This window comes from Hyperolius riggenbachi, chromosome 4, assembly GCF_040937935.1.
Source record: "Hyperolius riggenbachi isolate aHypRig1 chromosome 4, aHypRig1.pri, whole genome shotgun sequence".
In the NCBI taxonomy this organism is placed as follows: Eukaryota; Metazoa; Chordata; class Amphibia; order Anura; family Hyperoliidae; genus Hyperolius; species Hyperolius riggenbachi.
In genome coordinates this window covers 477,424,884-477,448,689 of record NC_090649.1, presented here as the reverse complement: position 1 = coordinate 477,448,689, position 23,806 = coordinate 477,424,884, and the positions used below count along the sequence as shown (strand labels likewise).

The 23,806-nt window shown below is 44.3% G+C and overlaps 1 protein-coding gene across 6 annotated transcripts in view; it reads right to left on the bottom strand.

Moving 5' to 3' along the window:
* The window catches only part of PROX1 (prospero homeobox 1), a 143,664-nt gene that overhangs the window by 71,576 nt on the left and 48,282 nt on the right, over positions 1-23,806 (bottom strand). For all 6 annotated transcript variants that reach the window (XM_068232956.1, XM_068232952.1, XM_068232958.1 and 3 more), the window contains one exon: positions 6,825-6,932. In XM_068232956.1, the coding sequence (XP_068089057.1) occupies positions 6,825-6,932 (108 nt within the window). The remainder of the gene's footprint in view (positions 1-6,824; positions 6,933-23,806) is intronic.

Sequence of the window (23,806 nt, the reverse complement as noted above, 5' to 3'; positions counted from 1 at the left end):
GTTATTTTCTGAAACCATAAAATTATTAAACTTAATTAAATACATCAAGCCCAAGTACCCCCTGGACCCATCAGAAGTACCCCCTGGACCCATCAGAAGTACCCCCTGGGGTACGCGTACCACATGTTGAGAACCTAGGTGTTAGATTGTCAATTTATTAATATACCGTACACACCCTAGCAATTTTATCAGAGTTTCCAATCATTTTTATCATAATTGGGGGGAATATTGAACATAGGTGTGTGGTACATTGGTCAGATTTTGGAAATGTTCCAATCATTTAGAAAAATTGATTGCAATTCTTAAATTGAACAGATATTTAAAAAATTGTATGGTGTGTGGCCACCTTAAATACATACAGGGTGCATTTCTTTCTGTTTTCCTTCTATCCTGTGCAAGAGTTCAGGTCCACTTTAATAAATAAAGTGGGCAGCCGCAGCAGACTTATATTAGTCCCACAAGATTCCGTAACGATTAAGGCCGCGTGGCGGGAATAATCCAAGAAGCGTCTGTTACTTTGTAAAGATCTCCCCCCCTAAGGGCCCATTCACACCTGAGCGGGAATCGCACGATTCCCGCTCACGGCAAACCGCTAGCGGTTCTGCAAGAACCGCTACACAATGTAGCGAGTGGCAGTGTTCTCACTGCCGCGGTTGCGGTTAGCGATAACCGCAACCGCGCTGCATGCAGCGGTTTGCCGGCGACGAGCGTTCCGCGATTTGCGATTGTGATTAGCGTGCATAGCATGCTAATCGCGATCGCTCCAAACCCGCCGCAGTGTCCAGTGATTTTTCCGCGCTGATCGCGGGAAAATCACTCCCGCAGAACATTACCGCCGGCGTTCTGCGGTTTTAAGTGTGAACGGGCCCTTATATAAAATTAGTGATCACAGCTGACAAGAAAGGACAGGTGGCGGCCGCTCCATCAAATCTACGAGGCTGTATACAAACTTAATAAGGTTTCTAAAGCAGGCATCTGCTATGAGGGTAAACTGCCTTTATACTGTTATCACGGGTGCCAATCAGAGTTCTCCAACCTCAACCATGATTAGGAGGCGGGCAGATAAAAATATTCTCCTACTTCAGACTAGTTGCACACTTAGCAAAAACGCTAGCGTTGCAAAAAAACACTGCATTTTTGCCGCTAATGGAAGTCTATGGGCCGTAGGAAAAAAATGCATATAAAAAAACGCATATGCGTTTTATATGCGGGCGTTTTTAAACACATTGGTTTTGTTGCATAATATGCAAAAACCCATCAAAAACGCACATAATGAAAGTCAATGGGAACGCAATGGTATGCGTTTTCATGCATTTTTATATGCGTTTTTTCCCAACAATAATTGTTTTGTGATGTACTTCTGCTTCCTGTTGTCTACCTTGTGATTTGCATAAATGGAAATATAAAAAAGCATGAAAAGCACAAACAAACCGCAAATGCATTAAAAAGCACGCAGTGCATCCTATAGTCCGAATGTCCCCCTGTTTTCTCCTCTGTCCGCTTGTCTCCTCCTCTGCTCCCCCGTCACCTGGGACTCTGTGCAGCCACTATGGTGCATTCTGTTCCGGATTAGCTAGGACGAAAGTAGCCGCACACAGAGAGCCTTAAACAGGCTTTGCGAAGCATTCTATCAATCGGGGCAAGGGGCACTGATTCAGGCCCGCCAATCACAGACGCCCACTGTTCCCTTTCTCAACTGGAGGCGATGGTCTAGCGGGCGGGACCGAGGATCTATCACTGGGTCCAATCAATGCACTCACTCGTACTTACTGGCCTTAATGATGGAGCCGTGGTCCCGTGGTTAGGGCTGCTCAAATCCGGATCCGGGAGATACCCGGATAGTTGCTATCCGGATATCTCCCAGTAAACCTGTGCGGGGTGGGCGGTGTCACTCTTACCTGTCTGACGTCTTTTTCGTCCATCCCTCGGCGCCTCCCACGATGTGCTCCACGCGAGTCACGTGATTACAAACACTTTCTCCTTCAACCCGGAAGGAGGAAGTGTTTGTAATCACGTGACCGCCACTTGGACCGCATCGTGGGAGGTGCCGAGGGACGGCCCGAAGAAGACGTCAGACAGGTAAGATTGACTCCGCCCACCCAGCACAGGTAACTGGGAGATATCCAGATAGAACTATCTGGATGTCTCCCGGATCCGGATTTGAGCAGCCCTGCCCGTGGTTACTGTATAAAGTGCTGAAGAAGAGGTCAGTGCTATATAAATACAGTACATAATAATAATATGGTAGGGCATTAGACTATTGTAGGGATCAGATCGTAAGCTCCTTTGAGGACAGTCAGTGACATGACTATGTACTCTGTAAAGTGCTGCAGAAGATGCCAGCACTATATAAACACATAATAATATGAAATACTACTACTACTATTACTACTACTACTACTACTACTACTACTACTACTACTACTACTACTACTACTACTACTACTACTACTACTACTACTACTACTACTACTACTACTAATAATAATAATAATAATAATAATAATAATAGTATTATCAACACAACACTAATCATCAGCATCATCATATCAGTAATACTATCAGCAAAAGCACTTCTTCAACTTATAAAATATCAACAAGCAATAACAATAATACTCATATGAACAACAATAATAATAATAATATCAGCAAATGACTACTACTACTACTACTGCTACTTCTAATAATCATATCAACAATGAATTACCATCCTCAACATCGTCTTAATATCAAAAAGTATTATTATTTTTATTATTAATAATAACAACAACAATAATGTCAGCAAGTACGGTAATACTACCGTATGTTCCGGCGTATAAGACGACTGGGCGTATAAGACGACCCCCCAACTTTTCCAGTTAAAATATAGAGTTTGGGCTATACTCGCCGTATAAGACTACCCCTCTTCCAACGCACACCGAATTAAAGTAAAAAGAAAAAAATCATGTACTGGTGCTGTGTATGAACAGATACTGGTGCTGTACTGTATGTGTTACCCGGTATATAACAGTATATAGTCAATTGACTTGTTGCATTGGTCAACTCTCCTTAAGTAGACTGGTCAGCTCTCCTAGTCTACCTGTTTATCAGCGGTGTGGAAGAATAGATTGCGCTCCCTCAGCAGGGAGATCTGAGAGGCGGTAACAGGATAGGGCGTATCACCCCGCATCAATGACACCCGGCGTATAAGACTACCCCCAACTTTTTAGAAGATTTTCAAGGGTTAAAAAGTAGTCTTATACGCAGGAATATACAGTAATAATTGTTATCATAGCATCAGCTAATAATAATATCAACAAGTAACAATACACATTATTATCATCATAATATGACCTGATAATAATAATAATAATAATAATAACAATAATAATAATAATAATAATAATAACAATAATAATATCAACAAGTAACAATACACATTATTATCATAATAATATGACCTGATAATAATAATAATGATAATAATAACAATAATAATAATAATATCAACAAGTAACAATACACATTATTATCATAATAATATGACCTGATAATAATAATAATAATAATAACAATAATAATAATAATAATAATAACAATAATAATAATAATATCAACAAGTAACAATACACATTATTATCATCATAATATGACCTGATAATAATAATAATAACAATAATAATAAATAGGAATAGAAGCCTATAAACTTGCACAACACCAGCACATTTATAATTTCAGCAGAATTCTTAGCGCCATCTCAGAGTTATTAACATAATCTCACATCCGTGTTCAACTCAAGTCCAAGAAGTAATTATTTTGGTGATAAAACCACAACAAATAAGACGGGGCGGGTCCCTGGTTGTGCGTATTGAAGGAGCTGCAGCTGGAAGTCAGTGCCTTTCATAGCCTCATTTGAATAATGTGCCCTGAATCTGTCACTTTGTTCATCTTCCTTATGCTCGGCATAGACGACATCAACAACAAATTAAGTTGTAAATAAAAGACAATCAACACTTTTGTTTTTTTTGTTTCTTTGCGGGTTGGGGGGGTGGAAGGATGTCAATGCCGTGTTTTCTTAACAAGGGGAGGGCGGCCTGCTACAGTTTGCTTATGTAAGCAGAAGCATGGGAAAACGGCGCAGACGGGGGCAATTAGGAGAATGTTCCTGCCACAGAGCGGGGGGCCGCCCTAGGACGTCAGTTAGGCGTCCCTTGAGTTTTTATCACACGATTATTGCTTAATGTGTGAACAATGTCTTTTACTGTGCCCTGAAATCTCAGCTGTTCTTCCTGTGGAAATCAAAAGGCCCTTAAAGGGGGGCTCCGCATCTAACCGCCTAAATTGCGATCAGGACAACAGAATACCCAAGCAGCTCGGGGTGACCCAGAATCACTAGGAAATTATAGGGGACTAAAACAGCCTTCCTGCTAAAAAGCCTACATTCAATGTAGTTTGCCTTCTTAAAACAGAAGGTATTTGCAATAATTCAGCTTTAAATCAGCAACTGTGGTCTCATCACTACTGCATATGCAAATTATCTCTTTATGCCCCTGAAGCCAGGCTTATATCCAGAACCTAAATGAGCTTAAAAAACAAATTCTTGGTAAATAGAGGAGGTAGTGGTGGACTTACCTCCTCCAAGTAGACACACAATGACTGTAGTAAAGACAGTCAATATATTTTATAAAGTGCCTGGCTCTTCTACTGACCACATATGCTATTGCTCCGTTGTTATTGCCTGATGAAGCGGGATCAAACCTGCGAAACGCGTTGCATATTTGGAGTTCATAAATAAAATATATTGACTGTCTTTACTACAGTCATTGTGTGTCTACTTGGAGGAGGTAAGTCCACCACTACCTCCTCTATTTACCAAGAATTTGGTTTTTAAGCTCATTTGGCTTCCTTTTATCCTTTTGGCGCCTCTGTTCTCCTGCATAATATTGAATCCACCCTGGGTGAAAGGTTGAACCCCCTTTTTCTCATCTACAGAGAGCGACTTCTTATTCCTGAGTGGGGTCAGGAAAATCTCCCCACCTGCCTTTACATTGGTTGCCTAATGGTAACCCTGGTTTGTGAGTATTAATATTTACTCTATCTAGTAACCATTTACCAGTACATATTACACTATTGGGGCTCTTGGTGTTTCTTGTTTTTATCTCGTTATATCCAGAACTGCTGGTGTATAGTAAGCCTATAGCTTATAAAATGTACAGAGCCACACCAACTCCGCAGGCAGCCTGTTTTGAACGGTTGGTCCTCATCAATGCAAGGCAGGGATTGATATGGCTCTATGGGATAGGCTCTTGGACCAGTACAACAGAGTACCTACATATCACATGGTGACCCAGAACCACTAAGAAAGCATAGGGGACTAAAAGAGATCGAAAAGCTCTCCTACTGAAAAGCCAACCGTGTAGTTTGCGTTCTTAAAACAGAAGGTATTTGTAATAATTCAGCTACTGTGATCTTCCACAATGCATCACTTCTGAATACAGCTGAATTATTGCAAATACATTCTGTTTTAAGAAGGCATACTACACAAAATGTGATATAAATCTCAGCTACAGGCAGGATTTTTAAAAGTACCCAAATGATAAAGAGGCCCTGTAGTGACATATTGTAGCACACAGTAAATTATTCAGGATACCCACTTTTATGGGAAATAGCTGCTAGAAAGGGCACATGTCCAGATTTTTTAAAATGCATCCCAAGTGAAAATAAACTTATGAGATAATTAATTCTATGTGAAGAACCAATGGCAAATAAAACATTGTAACATAGAAATGAGTCTCACGTTTTTATTTTCAGCTTAATGGCTTATTTTTTAAGATTGCATCAGACTGTCACAGTTGCAGTTTAGAATCCACACTCTGCCTTCTTAAGCTGGGGGGCTAGGGGAAAATAAGTCATTACCCTTTGAACTTTCCTGCAGAAAAACCTGATTAGAAGCCTCATCGTACTGTTTTTCAGTTGTTTTAGCATCTATTTACTTTTCTGGAAACCAGACCGAATTTGGACAAGCTGTTGGACAAGGTCTTTTGCATAGATAGTAACTCTAGTTTTTTGTTGTTGTTTTTTAACTCTTGCTCTACCAGAAAACAGAAAGGAACTTCAGACTGTTTATTACTAGAGCTACTATTATATGTTAATTTCATCATGTCAGGTACACATAACTCCACATGTGTGCTGTAAGTGGAGCTCCTATATGAATTATGAAAAGTTTTTCGAAGTATAGACGTATCGTTACATCACCTTTTAGCTTCTCCCTCCTATGGATTTAAGTGGTGTATATTCACCAAAATTAAAGGACAACTGAAGTGAGAGGTATATGGAGGCTGCCATATTTATTTCCTTTTAAGTAATACCAGTCGCCTGGCTGTCCTGCTGATCCTCTGCCTCTAATACTTTTAGCCATAGACCCTGAACAAGCATGCAGCAGATCAGGTGTTTCTGACATTACTGTCAGATCTGACAGGAATAGCTGCATACGTGTTTCTGGTGTTATTCAGACATTACTACAGCCAAATAGATCAGCAGGACAGCCAGGCAACTGGTATTGTCTAAAAGGAAATAAATATGACAGCCTCCGTATTCTTCTCACTTCAGTTGTCCATTAATATCACCTATAGAGGCAACTAATGAAAATGTCCTTTTCTGATGGACTTTTAGCAAATGATAATTAGAGGTCCAGATTTGGGAGGGAGACACCTTCTCCGTGGCCTTATAGGGGTGTCTCCATTAGATAAATAAAGCCAGGTGGAGATTCAAACATTAGCCTTGAATGGAAATCACAATCAAAACACAATATTCATGACATTCAATACAACCAAGAGTGGACTTACCTTCACGTCGGAGAAGTAGGTTTTCAGCATGTTGGAGCTGGGGTAGCGTGTGTAGAAAAACATGAGCTTGGCCTTTTTTAAGTGATTTGGAGACAGGCCTTCCTGCATGTAAAATTGTGCTAGTCAAGGAAAAGACTCAACAGATGTAAAAAAAATGAGGTGAAGTTATTAAATAAAACATTCCAAAAGACAAAGATCCAGTATCAAGACGTAGTACGGTTTACTCAATTGAATAGGAGTTCTACAACATTGAACGGTGATGTTCTCATCAAGCGTAGACTTCGTTTTACCTTTCAGGGTTTTTCAGTGCAAGAGAAGCAAGACGATGGCCTTATTTACTAAGGCATCTCCAGAGGTCTTCAAGCATACCTGTTGTAACTCAACAAATGTGGAAAGATGACCCGTTTAAAGCCCTCAAATCCAAAACAGTAAATATAAGTCAATAACCTGGTCCAGGAATGCTGGGTCACTTATGATATCCCCATATTGCAGATGCTTTAAAGAAAATCTGTAAGAAAGCCCCCCCGGGAATACTTACCTCGGGAGGGGAAAGCCACTGGATCCTACTGAGGCTTCCCTAGTCCTAAGCCTCAGCGAGCCAGCGCTGGAAACCCCTGAACACCGCAGGTGTAAATATTTACCTACTGCAATCCTGCGCAGTCCAGTAGCAGTTTTCCGACCCGGCACAGACTGAAATAGCTAAGCCCCATTAGGACCACTCTACTGCGCAAGGTCCTTGCCCCTGCACAGTAGAGAGACCCGGGCTTGGCTGTTTGTGCCTGAGCCCGAACGGAAAGCCGCTACCGCTCCTGTGCTGGGGCCGGGGAAGATAAATATTGCCGGTGCTACTGCACCTGCGCCACAGCCGACATCATTGTCGGCTGCGGACTTTGGGGGAGCTAGTACTAGATCCCTGAAGCTTAGTAGGATGGGGGAAGCCTCATTAGGATCCGGAGGCTTCCCCCACCCGAGGGGAGTACCTGCCAGGGGAACTTTTTTTCATTACAGGTTTTCGTTAACACGGGCTGACTTTTGGGGGATGCAGCACTGGAACAGTCCGATGGAGGACAGGTATCTACAGGTATCCTTTAGTTAATGTGGTTGAGCTTGTCATTGGTAACATGGACCTCCAAGTTGACCTCTAGAATTTTTCGGTAGTTCTGTGATTCACAATATTTTAGACAAGTAGCCCCGTCAGACAGCAGAGTGGACCTCTGACCTCAGTTTCCTCCGCTTTACAACAAAAAATACAGATTGGTCTACTTGATGTACCATATATTAAAAATATACATTTCTTCATGAATCCAATCCTGGATCCCATCACGCCTCTTTATATTTACCCGCTGTTCGGTTTCAGGTTCTTTTGTAGGTCAGCCCGGTGTTGCAAGACTTAGATAAATAAATATTACACAAAATTTCCCAGAAATGAAAGTTCCAAAGTCCTGCTTTGTCCTCTGACCATTGGCCTGATGATGACTGCATGCTTCAAAAATAGTTCTAAGACTTGTTTCTTTACTTTTTTGCAGCTCATCATTCCATTTGATTAGATATTAAAAACAAAAAATACTAATACTAAAATGAACCGTCACTTATTTCACGATTTGCATTTGGCTTTGCTAAAGCTGGTGGCCATAGGCTTACACAGAAAGAAGAAAAAACGATGTATCGCTCAGAAGTTACCAGTAGGAGGAATATTACACTAGCGTTTTGGCAGCGGTTAACATTTACCACTGTCTAAAAACAGCACACCATGTAGCATTTAGGCCTGGTTCACACATACATTTGCACATTTACAGTCAGGTCCAGTACTGTCCAGTCCCGTCAGTTCTGCATCCCTTAATCTATCAGTTTTACCTGACTAGACCGGAAATGTATACCATTTATGTGTGAACACAGCCATAGGAAACAGTGAAGGTTGGTGAACCAATCACAGCTTGCAGAATACAGCTATGACAACGGCTTTATAACCGCTATGTGTGTTTGGGCTGTGGAGGATTTTCGCATTACGCACCTGGTAGTCCATATGCTGACCACCAGAATCTGCAAAACCACTATGCCCAAGTGCTTGTGTGTGTGTATAGGGGGTGGGGCTAAGGAGAGGAAGAGGGGAGAGAAAGTGGATGAGTGTGTGTGTGTGTGTGTGTGTGTGTATAGGGGTGGGGCTAAAGAGAGAGAGAGAGAGAGAGGAAGAGGGGAGAGAAAGTGTATGTGTGTGTATGTGTGTGTGTGTGTGTAGGGGGTGGGGCTAAGGAGAGGAAGAGGGGAGAGAAAGTGGATGAGTGTGTGTGTGTGTAGGGGGTGGGGCTAAGGAGAGAGAAAGAGGAAGAGGGGAGAGAAAGTCGATGTGTGTGTGTGTGTGTAGGGGGTGGGGCTAAGGAGAGAGAGAGAAGAAGAGTAGAGAGAAAGTGGATGAGTGTGTGTGTGTGTGTGTGTGTGTGTGTGTGTGTGTGTGTGTGTAGAGGGGGTGGGGCTAAGGAGAGGGAGAAAAAGTGGATGAGTGTGTGTGTGTGTGTGTGTGTATAGGGGTGGGGCTAAGGAGAGAGAGAGGAAGGGGGGGGAGAGAAAGTGGATGAGTGTGTGTGTGTGTGTGTGTATAGGGGTGGGGCTAAGGAGAGAGAGAGAAAGAGGGGAGAGAAAGTGGATGAGTGTGTGTGTGTGTGTGTGTGTGTGTGTGTGTGTGTAGGGGGTTGGGCTAAGGAGAGAGAAAGAGGAAGAGGAGAGAGCAAGAGGAAGAGGGGAGAGAAAGTGGATGAGTGTGTGTATGTGTGTGTAGAGGGGGTGGGGCTAAGGAGAGGGAGAGAAAGTGGATGAGTGTGTGTGTGTGTATAGGGGTGGGGCTAAGGAGAGAGAGAGGAAGGGGGAGAGAAAGTGGATGAGTGTGTGTGTGTGTAGGGGGTTGGGCTAAGGAGAGAGAAAGAGGAAGAGGAGAGAGAAAGAGGAAGAGAAAGTGGATGAGTGTGTGTGTGTGTGTGTGTAGAGGGGGTGGGGCTAAGGAGAGGGAGAGAAAGTGGATGAGTGTGTGTGTGTGTGTATAGGGGTGGGGCTAAGGAGAGAGAGAGAGGAAGGGGAGAGAAAGTGGATGAGTGTGTGTGTGTGTGTGTGTGTGTGTGTGTGTGTGTAGGGGTGGGGCTAAGGAGAGAGAGAGAGAAAGAGGGGAGAGAAAGTGCATGAGTGTGAGTGTGTGTGTGTATAGGGGGTAGGGATAAGGAGAGAGAAAGAGGAAGAGGAGAGAGAGTGGATGAGTGTGTGTGTGTGTGTGTGTATAGGGGGTGGGGCTAAGGAGAGAGAGAGAAAGGAAGAGGGGAGAAAAAGTGGATGAATGTGTGTGTGTGTGTGTGTGTGGGGGGGGGGGAGAGACGAGGGGGGATGTAAGAAGAGATAGGGGCAAAGAAGAGAGAGAATGGGGATGAATGAGATAGAAGGGTAGAATGGATCGGGAGAGAAATGGGAATGGGAAGTGTGTGTGTGTGTGGTGTGTGTGAGTGGTGTCTGTGGTGTGTGTGTGTGAGTGGTGTGTGCGTGTGTGGTGTGGTGTGTGTGTGGTGTGTGAGTGGTGTCTGAACATAATTTTGGTAAAACACAGGAAATCTAACATTGGTGTGACAAGTACCGATCGATATATTCTACAACCGCCCATTTCCTTCCGAGCACATTAAAGCACGGCTGTGCTATAAAACCAGTAAATAAAATAAACCGCAGCGTTCCCCGGAGGAGTCAGGATGACACTTCAGGCCGCCTCGTCTCCTCCGGCATGTCTTGGCATTACCGCGAGCCGTAAGCCTGCCTGCTTAGGACACATCTGTGCCGCAGGCTGGGCCTGCCATCTCCTCGCAAAATTAATGGCTTCATAATTTATCAGAAATGAAGATGCATGTGGAGGAAATCAATGCGGCCCCCAAGGTCAATTAAGTCCTTCCCACGGCCCCCGCTATCTTCTAGGAACTACCAGATCTTCTAAGAATCTGAGAGGGAATTCACTGCACAACTTTTAGGCAAAATAACATCGTGTTCATGAGATAAGAAGTAAACTATTATTATATCTCTATACGCAATTATGTGTACACCCGCCAACACGGGCTCATACATACCTAAATATACGTTTATTTTCTGTCGCTCCCACCGCTACCGCTGCTCTCCCGCCGCTACACCCACTTATGCCTTGTTTACATTATAAATCGCTAGCACAATAGCTAGCGCTGAGCGCTTTTCAAAGCACTTTTCCCTGCGCCTTCACAGCATTTTGCGCTTTGTTAAAGGGGCACTACAGGGAAAAATTCAAAATTGTAAAACATGTGCAACCATATAGAAATAAGAAGTACATTTTTTTCCAGAGTAAAATGAGCCATAAATTACTTTTCTCCTATGTTGCTGTCACTTACAGTAGGCAGTAGAAATCTGACAGAAGTGACAGGTTTTGGACTAGTCCATCTCTTCATAGGGGATTCTCAGCAAGGCTTTTATTCTTTATAAAGATATTCCCTACAAAGGATTTAAACAATGATGGTGGCCAGCTTCCCTGCTCCCTACACAGTTTTTTTGGCAGTTGGACAGAGCAACTGCCATTCACTAAGTGCTTTTGAAAATAAATATATCCCTGAGAATCCCCTATAAAGAGATGGACTAGTCCAAAACCTGTCACTTATGTCAGATTTTTACAACCTACTGTAAGTGACAGCGACATAGAAGAAAAGTAATTTATGGCTCATTTTACTCTGGAAAAAATGTACTTCTTAGTTGTATATGTTTGCACATATTTTACATTTTACAGTTTTTCGCTGTAGTGCCCCTTTAAGTGCTTTTGTAAGCGCTTTTGTCCGGCGATTTGAGATATTCTTCCTGAAGACAATCAGGAAGTGAACTCTTTGACCTGGAAGTGAATGTATTTAATATACATTGTGAGCAATAGAACTCACAAAATCACTTTTCAAAGCACTTTTTCAAGCGCTTTGCGATTTCCCTATACCTTGTATTGAAGCGCAAATGCTCAGGAAATGATGCAGGACCCATGTTGCGATTGGAAAGAAAGCTCAAAGCAGATTTGAGAACACTCACATAGAGCAACATTGCACAAGCGCTTTTATGGCGATTTGAAAAATAACCAGCACTTTAAAAAAAAAATGCGAAAACACTCATAGTGTAAACAAGTCCTAACTCTGCTGTCACTATGACAGCAGAGTGGGGTGAACCGGTTAGGAGCAGATTTCATTGGCTCCTCACCCTGTGATCACTGTAAGCCAATCACATTGGCACATGGCAGCTTTACCTTCACTTACTCGTTATGCCTGGTACACACGTTGAGATTTTCTGGCAGATTTACTGCCAAATCAATTATTTCCAACAGGTCCAATCTGATTTACGATCGATTTTCCATAGAAGTGAACGGAAAATAGATTGGAAAATCGATCGGAAGTCAGATCGGACCTGTTGGAAATAATCGATCTGACAGTAAATCTGTCAGAAAGTTGTATGGTGTGTACCAGGTATTACTGACAATGGCAAGTGCAACTCGTGTTAACTAGGTAACCTAAACTTTGTTAGTGAAGTAAAGTTGCTCTAGTCCAGGCATGGGCAAACTCAGCCCTCCAGCTGTTACGGAACTACAAGTCCCACAATGCATTTGCCTTTATGAATCAGGACTGTGGCCGTCAGACTCCTGCAATGCATTGTGGGATTTGTAGTTCCTTAACAGCTGGAGGGCCATGTCTGCTCTAGTCTATCTATCTATCTATCTATCTATCTATCTATCTATCTATCTATCTATCTATCTATCTATCTACACCTATCTACAGAGCTGGGACAAGGTCCCCCAGCACCCAAGGCTGAGACACCAAAGTGTGCCCCTCCATCCCTCCCACCCCAACCATCACACACTGATTGCTATTAGACTAAGAGGGCCACAGCCTCCCCAACACCTTAATATCTAGTTATCTGGCTTGCAGTTGCTGCCATGTATCCCCTTTCTTATTTCTCTCTGCTACAAACACAATAGGGAATGATAGCTGAGTGAGCTGTGCGCCCCCTCCTGCACTGCGCCCAGGAGCGTAATAATAGACCCTGCAAGGCAAGCAGCCGCAGGGGGGCCCAGGAGCCACAGGGGGCCCCGTCCTGAGAGACTGACAACTAAGGACAAGGAGAGAAAAAAATTCTGCTCTCTGCACAATTGTTCTAATGACTGTATCTGCTCAGCCACTGATAACGAATCATACAGTTTTTCAGACAAAGATTTGTAGACCGTCCCTGTTCAGTGTGCAGGGGGAGGGGGCCTCATCCAAAGCTTTGCAGGAGGCCCAGTGATTTCTAGTTATGTGCCTGACTGCGCCCTGAGGTTGGAGCTTCTCTCCCTTCTGCCTCAGCCCGGCCCTGTCTGTCTATCTATCTATCTATCTATCTATCTATCTATCTATCTATCTATCTATCTATCTATCTATCTATCTATCTACAGTATCTATCTATCTATCTATCTATCTATCTATCTATCTATCTATCTATCTATCTATCTATCTATCTATCTATCTATCTATCTATCTATCTATGTGTCTGTCTGTCTGTCTGTCTGTCTGTCTGTCTATCTACAGTATCTATCTGTCTGTCTATCTCTATCTATCTATCTATCTATCTATCTATCTATCTATCTATCTATCTATCTATCTATCTATGTCTCTGTCTCTATTTCTCACTGCACATAATAGCTTATAAAACATTCAGGAAGCATAATGAAGTACAATGACTTACACACTGACAAATAAAAGAACTACCAGTAAATAAACGCAGCGATCCCCTGTGCGGTGGGGTAAATGTTGCTCAGAGTCACCGGCAGGTCTTGTAGCCGTTTCTGCCTGGGAGGTTTAATCATTACAGAGCAAGGTAATTTCACTGACATACTCCTTGTGCCAAGAAAAGAATTGAAAGAACCTTCAGCTCCCTCCATTAGACTGATAGAGAAGTCTGAAAGTGCATTATACTCTCCTGTGCCATCTGTCAAAATGCATAAATGAAATAACAGCGGCAAGCTGTCACCTCCTGCTCGCCGATAAGACGCGCTGCAAAGTGAAAACTTCTGGATAAAACACATCCTTTCATCTGCATCTGTTAATACGCTGCAATAATAACCGCAAAAAAAGAGATATCGGACTTCTTACTGCAAAAAGACAAATATTCAGCTGGAAAGTTTTCACTTTAAACGTCGGATTCATGGGATAAAAAAAACACTGTCCTTTTTAATAAAAAATTTCTTGAATCTGATTGGGTGGGAAAAAAAAGGAAGCAAAGTGTAAACATTTCAAACATCGTGTCCATTGTGGTTACGTTCTGATTGCTACACAGAATAAGGAATAGAAAAGTCCTGGATTTTATTTTATTTCAATGTTTAAAGGACAACTGTAACGCGAGTGATATGGAGGCTGCCTTTTAAGCAATACCAGTTACCCAGCAGCCCTGCTGATCCTCTGCCTTAGACCCTGAACAAGCATACAGCAGATCAGGTGTTTCTGACTAGGCACCTAGTTTGCACGGGGCTGCACTAGGTGCCAGCATGGGTGGAGGTGAGGGGGTGGAGGACAGCGTGAGCACCAGTGCAGCGGCAGTGTAGCTGATACCTGTGCAGGGGAGCAGCGGCCAGTGGAGATCTTGAATCAAGGTTGCAACATTAGAGGATATTGGCGTGGGACCATTTCCGAGAATATAGGGGTGGGAACTTTTTTTTAAAGGTAAGTATTTTCTAGTTAAATAAGAATATTAAAGGACTCTACTTGTAGTTGTGTTTTTTATTTAATTTGTGGAAATGGGTAAGGGTTACTATGAACCCCTTTACTCATTTCTCCTGGGGAGGGGGCTGGCATCTGGGGGTCCCCTTCTTAAAGGGGACTCCCTGACGCCACCATGAACCCCAACAGGATATCGGCGGCCCCCACTTCCTCCTGGGACACATGGAATAGACAAGGGCTCTGGGGAGAGGGGGAGGCTTGGCCGCCCCGATCCCCCAGAGCCCCTCCATACCATGGACCATGCGGGCTGGTATAGCTCAGGGTACGAAGCCCCACTCGGCCGGGGCTCCGCATTCTGGATATCCCATCCTGCATGGGGGACAAGGGGTTAAAGAGGCTCGGGTGGGGGGGACCAAATGTGTTTTTTTTTTTAATTTCCCACACTCTGAACATAAAATACATAAAAAAAAAAACATTTATATACATGCTGATATAGTAACTGTCATTTTGCTGCATTTAAATAGCAACTTTTTGCCTCTAACTTTAACATCAATTATCTCAGAAACTACAAGGTCTTTTTGAAAAAAAAAAAAATTCCTCTTGTTTCACCTTCCTCCTTAAAGAGACTCTGAAGTGAGAATAAATCTCGCTTCAGAGCTCAGTTATCCCGCGGCTAAACGGGGTCCCTTCACCCCCAAACCCACCCTCGCAAACCTTGGTCGTAGACTTGGTCGTTCCTGGAGGCAGGGCTAACGGCTGCAGCCCTGCCTCCCGTTAGCGGCGCATCGCCGCCTCTCCCCCGCCCCTCTCAGTGAAGGAAGACTGAGAGGGGCGGGGGAGAGGCGGAGATACGCGCTGACAGACGCGCGTGGGGCAGGGCTGCGTCGGTTAGCCCTGCCCCAACCAGGAAGAGGGGATGCGCTGCACGGAGGGGGATTTGGGGGTGAAGGGACCCCCGTTAAGACGCGGGATAGCGGCGTTTTAGCAGGGGCACACATGCCCCTGCTATCTATGAGGTCTGAAGCGAGATTTATTCTCGCTTCAGACTCTCTTTAACATACCCGGCACATCTGGTGTTTCCAGCCCATACGGGGCTTTGCTATTTGCTATCACCCGCTAATTATATATATGGTTGTGATTTCAACTCGTAAGTATGGATACAACCCGTAACTCCGACTCGTAAATTGAATCAAAACTGCGATTCGTAATTTTCGATTACGGTCGATTTGAAAGCGCAGGAAGTCGTAATTGAAACCACTCGAAGTCAAAACTGGCCCATTACGAGCATCACTGCATAGAAGTGATCATTGCTCTCAGAGCTACCATTGAAGAGCTAATGCTGCAGTTGAGCGAGGCCCCTTAGTGGGCCCCTCTGGTCTAAGGGTCCCGGTGTGGTCACAACCTCTGCATCCCTGTACGCCACTGGTATATTGATTAGTCAGTGTTTGCCTATTGTAAAATTTTTCCTTACCCTGATTTACATTCTGAAATGTATCACATGGCGACAGGGCGGGACCGAGGCAGAGGCAAGAGAGGCTCCAGCCTCCGGGCGCAGTGTAGGAGGGGCGCTCAACTCTCTCAGCTATTATTCCCCTATTGTGTTTGAAGCAGAGAGAAATAAGGAAAGGGGATACATGGCAGTGACTGCAAGCCAGTAGAGATGTGAGCGAACCGTTCGCCCGCGAATCTCTATGTGGCCGTACTACTTCCGGGTTGCTATGACCCGTAGTAGTACGGCTGTGCTGGGCCGGTGGTGCGCGTCTTTGATCGTGCGCCTGTTGCCGGGCACTCTCTGCGCATGAGCGTGACATCACTCATGACGTCACGCACATGCGCAGAAAGTGCCAGGCAACAGGCGCACGATCAAGGACGCGCACCGCCGGCCCAGCGCAGCAATACTACTAAGGGTCATAGCGACCCAGAAGTAGTAAAGGGTGAGGGGTTCGCCGGCGAATGGTTCGGGAACCGTTCACCGACATCTCTACAAGCCAGATAACTAGAGATTAAGATGTTGGGGTGCCTCATACTCTAATAGCAATCAGTTGAGGTGGGAAGGATGGAGGGCCGCACTTTAGTGTCTCAGCCTTGGGTGCTGGAGGGAGGACCTTGTCCCGGCTCTCTGCATGGCGACATCATTATTAAAAGCCTGTGATTTCTACAGAATGTTTGTCTATTGTGTGTCCCCAAAGTTAGCAGAAAGACAAAGAGCACTAGGAGGAACATTCTGCATAATAAACAGCCTAGGCTGTGACATCACTGGGAGGGCGGGGCTACATATCAACAGGAATATATCGATATAGGAAGTGTTTTTGATGCTGAAACCAGGAAAATTCAAGTAAAATGCTTGAGATTTGATCATTTCTATAAGTGGCAGTCTTGGCTGTATAAGAGCATAGGGCAAAGGGCAGAGGAAACTTCACAAATGACGAGACTCTCATAAGACAGAGAGCGACTCGTGTAGGAAGGGAATTATAGAGTAAAAGCATTGATATAAAATTGCTACATAAGCCATTACATTCCGCTTTCTTGCCACAATAGCAACAGCATCTTTTGTAGCTAAGATTTCCCTAATAGCTTGAGGTCAAATTACGGGCAGCCTGTTACTTGAAGAATGGCATCCCCTGCAAAAAACCTTAAGCTTAAAGGAAGCCTGCCGTTAAGATACAAACTGGGCAAGAGGCGCCCAGAAATTGATAAAACTGAGTAAAAAAAACTGCTAAAAATGGAAAAATAGAAGTGGTTTACTTCAATAACGACAAGTTCATATAAATATGAATTTTAGCACAGCTAACGCGTTTCGTAGGTCTGCCCCTACATCCTCAGGCCAAGTTGTATCAAAGCCAGGTATGGAGCGCCTCTCCACAGTTAGAGAGATAGGGCAGCTGCCATCTTTATTTCTGCCTCAATGTAAAGTGTAGGAAACTGGAAAATTGCTCTCGTTTTTGTTACAGAAGCTGTTCAATAACAGCTCCACTGTAACAAAATATAAAAAAAACGATACATCAAAACGCTCCCAAAATCGCAAGGCATGTTTAGAAAATCGCTACAAACATGACTAGAATCACACTTCAAAAACCGCTAGCGTTTGCGGGTACGCTATCGTTTTTTGTTGTGCACTGGCCCATGAATGGGAACCTTAAAGAGAACCTGTAGTTTAAATTAAGCATTTGCTAGTGTAATTTTTACTGTCTCCTAATAGGGGATCTGAGATGGAATGGGTTAATAACTCACCTAATTACACTGAAATAGCCATTAATCTTAAACCCAACCCCCCTGACGGTTTTTTGACTAAAGTCTGCCAAGAAGTCTGTAGCTCTGAAGCCACCCCTATCTGTTTTGCCATGACCTGCCCCCAGCTTAGCAGCCGCGGCCTGATAGGTGGCTGCCAAGCTGGGGGCGGGTCATGGCAAAGCAGATGGGGGTGGCCTCAGAGATCCGGACTTTTGAAGAAGGGCAAGTGAAATGGGGGGTGTAACATTAATGACCATTTAATCATTCATTCTATCGCCGATCCCATTAGGGGACAATAATAAGTACATTAGAAAAACAAACAAACAATCACTTACATTTCACTGGAGGTAATCTTTAAAGAGGAACTCCAGTAAAAATAATAAAAAAAAGTGCTTAATTTTTCCAATACTTATGTATAAATGATTTAGTCAGTGTTTTTACTGCTGGCAGGTGGTGTCACTGGAAGGAGATGCTGCTTGCTTTTTTGTCAGTTGGAAACAGCTGTTATTTCCCACAAGACAACACGGCTCCCACACTGTGATGTCAGGACCTCAGAGCTGTGAGGCGCTGACATCACACTGTGGGAGGGGTTTCACCACAATATCAGCCATACAGAGCCCCCTGATGGTCCGTTTGAGAAAATGAATAGATTTCTCATGTAAAAGGGGGTATCAGCTACTGATTGGGATGAAATTCAATTCTTGGTTACGGTTTCTGTTTAAGTAAGTGATTGTTGACCAGTTAGTGTCCTTCTCCATTTAAAGCCCTTGACCAACTTTACATCTTATTACAAGAAGGTTTTTTTTCTACATAGGCTGCAATGTTCTTTAAAAAATGCAATCTTTACTCCACCCCCTAGCCATCTGAGAAGCAGGAAGAGGCTATCCAGGCAGCAGCCACACCCCCGAAGCTGGAACCTTACTTCCTGTACTCTCTTCTTCTGGTCACATGATAAAAAAATGTCATCATTAGATGCCTGATTACTTAACTATTAGCCAATATTTATCCGTCTGTTTTGGGCAATGAGTTTTATCAGCCAATTTATTTAGAGGCTTGCAAGTGCTCCAGGTCTTTTTTTGCACATTTTTTATTTCTTATTTGTTACACCTTCCTTGCTAATAATTACTTCTGCTGTAATGTGTATTTATGGCCACCTGTCGCTAGGGGGCATTGTGAGACAATAACAGAGGACTTCTGCTTTCAGTTTCCATATCCTCTGCTAGCAGAGAGACATCAAAGCATTCCAAGAATTTACAGCACACGTTTTACTGGCTGAGGTCAAAAGCAGAGCCCTTATCTCAAACCAGATCATTCATTTGAAGCTGGGTTTAATGGGTTAAAAAAGGAAGACTAAAACCACTGAAGGAAAAAAAATGATGCCGCAAGTCTAGTCCAGACTAGGTCAGCACCACCTGAGCTCTCCCCACCCTCACCCAGCACAGTGTTTCTGTCAGTAGGCCGAAGTGAGGCCTTATCTTTGCCGCAATAACGTCTGTCCGCCCCGCAGCCAGGACCGAGGCCCCGCTTTTATCTCCAGTGACGCCTCCAGCACTTCTGGTCTCCACAGATTAACGCTAGAAGTCTACGAGGAGGAAGGAGCTTTTCCAAACACCTCACACGCTTAGCGATATATCAGCCCTTTCTCTCTTTAGTTCTGCCATTTATAGGCCCACGAGTTTGGCAAGGGGGTTGCCTGAGCAACTCCTCCTCAAGGCACAAGACGCTGTTTGGTAAATATTGTGCAAATGGCCGATGGGCGAGATTCCCTTTTAAGTGATAGCAGTGACGACCCAACCGCTCTTCCAAGAAATCCCTGGCGGTTTCCAGGATACTTACACACGCATAATGAGTCACGATGGACTGGATTCAGTAAACATACAGCTGTACTGAACACGAGCTAAGCCCCATTCAAGGCCAGGAGAGAAAAGCAGCACAAATAAATATTAAGAAGGTGGGGTGGGGGGTTGTCGGCGTGAAGAGGGGGAGGGGGGATTGGGACAAGGTGGTGGCAGCGTGGTGGTGGTGGTGGGGGGGAGGTAAGTATGCAGCCTGCTAAAACCCCTCTCCTGCCTATAAGTTCACACTGTATTGGTTGCTCGCTGCTGCTAGCTCCAGCTTTGTGAAGACAGATGACATTCAATTCTACGCGCAATGCAAAATAGACAATAACTGCTGAAACTTGAGCCAGCTGCCAGGTGTAAAAAAAAAAAAAAAAAAAAAGCAAAAGATGATAAATCCATAAATTAATGAAAGACATCTGCTCAGCAACATAAAAGATCAGAAGAACAGTGTACTGCAGCTGAACCTAAAGCAGTGTTCAAACAACCAGAGACTTGTGTTGTGTGTTTACAAAGTACAATGTAGCCTTAACTAAACAACAGCAAGACAAAGGTGCGCGGAGGAGACTGGGGCGTGTGCGGAGGATGGGGAGCGAACGCAAAGGACCTGAATCTGTTCACTAAGGATATATACTGTATATATCATATATACAGTATAATATATATATATATATATATATATATTTATATATATATATATACATATTTGTATATATATATATCTACCTTTGTAATGCTCTGTTACTGTTGTTAATAGACACAGGCTGTGCAGCAAAGTTCCAGTTATCTGGAACTCAGGCAACTGGGAGTCTCAACTAACCGGCATCCCTGAGGGCAGGGGTATAACAATAGACGCTGCAAGGGATTCAGCCGCGGGGCAGCCCAGGAGCCACAGGGGGCCCCGTCCTGAGAGACTGAAAACTAAGGGCAAGGAGAGAAAAAAACTTTCTGCTCTCTGCACAATTATATTTATCCTTCTACTCCTAAAATTGACTTTTGGAAGTAACCCAGGGTTTTATATTATATTTAAACATATACAAAGTAGGTTGAATGTTTCAGGGCCCATTTCCACTATCACGAATTCGCATGCACATCCCGCATGCGAATTCGCATGGGCAATACAAGTGGATGGGATTGTTTCCACTTGTCAGGATTTCTGAGCGTTTTTCTGTGCAGAAAAAATCTGCACGGCAGAGCCATCGGTATTCGCATACCGCATACCGTTATGCGAATCGCAAACAATGTATTTAATAGGGAATTCGCATGCGGTTTCGGTATGCGAATTTTCATGCAAATTCGCATACGATTTCGCATAGAAACAATGGAAAAGCACACAGGCACTGCCGTGGTTAAATTCGCATACATAGTCATCCATGCGAAATCGTATGCGAATTCGCATGAAAATTTGCATACAACAACATGCGAAATTCGCAAACATGCAAATTTTTTCTGCAGCTATTCCCACCGCACGAGTGGAAATGGGCCCTTACTGTCTCTAATCAGTGCCAGCCTATCAAGTTTCCCAGAGTTAGAAAAAGGTCTACTGGATCATGTTGAGAAGTTGTATTCTGCCAGGAAAACGTTTATGGCTGTACCCTGCTTATCAGTGATACTTACAGTATTCCAGACAAGCTACCGACAAGACAGAAGCTGTCACTTCCATGCCTGCAAATTAACTCTTTCAGGCAGCAAAATAAAACAAGTAAACAGCCTGGTTATTAATATGTTTTGTACTGTACATACACGTTTATCTCATCATGTCACATGTCACCTCTGGGTACACTTTAAAGGAAACATCCGCACGCCTAAAAAAATGAGGTTTACTTACCCAGGGTTTCCTCCAACCTCTTGCGGCCACTATGTTCCTCCCTGCAGCTCCGGGGTCCTGGGTTCTCCTCAGTTTCAGATGCCGACCTCGTCATGTCGGCATCTACTGCGCCTGCGCGAGAGCCACTTGCGGTTGTGCTGACGTCATCTGGAGTGCTCTGCACAGGCGCAATACTTCTGCGCCTGCGCAGAACGCTCCAGACCATGTTAGTGTGGTCACCAGCGGGGCTCACGCTGGGGAAGTAGATGCCAACCTGACGAGGTCGGCATCTGAAAAGGAGGAGATTCCGGGACCCCGCAGCTGCAGCGAGGAGCATAGTGGCCGCCAGAGGCTGGAGGTAGCCCCGGGTAAGTAAAGCTCATTGGGCAGATTTATCAAGAGTGTCTGAGACAAAATATTGGTAGGTTTTTAGAAATCCGTGCAGAACTGTCTCAGACAGCCTAAGAAATCACTAGATTCCTTCTTAAACTGTAAGGAATAGAAGGAGCTAGGAAGGTCTCTCAGGCAGTGCAGTGTGTGAGGGGAATTGCTGTTGCTGAGGTAACCAACACACCTGCTGTCAGCAAGCTCTGAGTGAGGGGGGAGGAGCCCTTCACAAATCATATCTAGCCTGCACTTTCTGTAGAACTGCTAATGAGCACTTCTTATCTGCAGCAGTTAGGAATGGATTTGCACTTTTCTTAACTGTAGTGTAGCTCTAGAAATCCACGCTAAACTGGCCCTATTACATAGGATTTGAGAAGTTTCTTACCATTATGCAGAACTGTTCTTCTGCTGGTTAGAACAGTTTTAGAAGAAAAAACTGTCGGTAATGCTTTGATAAATCTGGCCCATTGTTTTTAGGAGCTCGGATGTTTCCTTTAATTCCGGAGGACCACTTTAGGTTTCCTGTGCAGCTAGTCTCTCCTCTCCATCCACTCACTCTACAGAAGTCGCACCTGTAGGGCTCTGGCGCTCAGGTTATAAAGGCGACTGCTGGCCGTCTTTGCAAATGAATGTGTTTAATCAAATCCCAAGTTCTATTCAAATGGGGGAAAGGAGCAGCAGCCAGTTGTTGTCTGTCCCCCAGTGATTTCTTTGCCACGCATCTTTTTTGCATCTTAAGAAAAGCAGCCTGCTCCAAGCCCAGACATTTGCATTCATCAAACTGGAGCACAACTGAAGCAGTGTGAGAGCCGAGGACAGCTGCGCAGGTGGGGACGCGTCTCCCATGCAGATGACAAGGCTGTCACCAGACTGGCAGGTTTCCCACGGCAACCACTCCACTTCCCATTCCAGACAGCCGCCCCTGTCACATGCTGGACACATTTCTCCTTTTCAAGTCCTCATCCCGGAACAGATGTTTGCCTTTTCTTAGTCCTTTGCAGGCCCTCAGCGGCAGAGCTTGTGCCTACGAGTGCCTTGATTGGCTGGTGTCATAAAAATGACTTTTAAAAGGAACCTGAGGTGAAGGACATATGGAGGCTGCCATATTTATTTCCTTTCAAGGCCCCTTGCGTTACCCTGTTTTACCGCAGGTTGATGCAACGACAATGCAAGGCAACGGGGCCTTGGAACAATTACCGCGTTGCGTTGTGCTGGAAGTGGCAGATCGGCCGCCGGTCCCCCGCAAACTCAACAGCGCGTTACCATCGGACGTCCGTGGCGACGCAGTAATGTAAGTCAGTGGTTCAGGGGGCATAACTAGACTTAATACGGCCCCCTGCAAAAATGATAGCATGGGGCACCCTTGATTCTCGAATGAGGGTCATGTGATCGGGAGTCAGCGAATGGCAGCAGAGAGTGTTCTGCTGTGAAGCGGCGTCTGGAAGCAGGGAAAATATTACAGACGCTCCCGCAATTCGTTACTCTGCATGGCGGGAGGAGGTGGGGTTTATTTGTTGAAGTTCAAAGAAGATCGACATCGGATTATGCAAATGTCCTATGCAAATAGATGAAGCTTGAAAATGGACCAAATACTGTAGAGGTGGAATCCGATTGGTCCATTTTCAAGCTGCATACAGAATATTTGAATAATCCAGCATCAATTCGGAAAAATTGGCATCTTGTTGACTTGCCCTACCAATAGTCTCTGATTATTCAAAATTGTTTCCATTTTATCCTGAAATTTCAATCCTCAGATCACAAACTAATGCTAAAGGTAGCCATACACTGGTCGATTTGCCATCATATTCGACCAACTGACAGATCCCTATCTGATCGAATCTGATCAGAGAGGGATCGTATGGCTACCTTTACTGCAAACAGATTGTGAACCGATTTCAGCCTGGAACCGTTCACAATCTGTTGTGGTGGTGGTGGTGCTGCCGCCGCTCCCCCCGCCCACATGCCCGCATACATTACCTGCTCCGCCGGCGCGACTCCAGTCCCCAGGTCACCGCT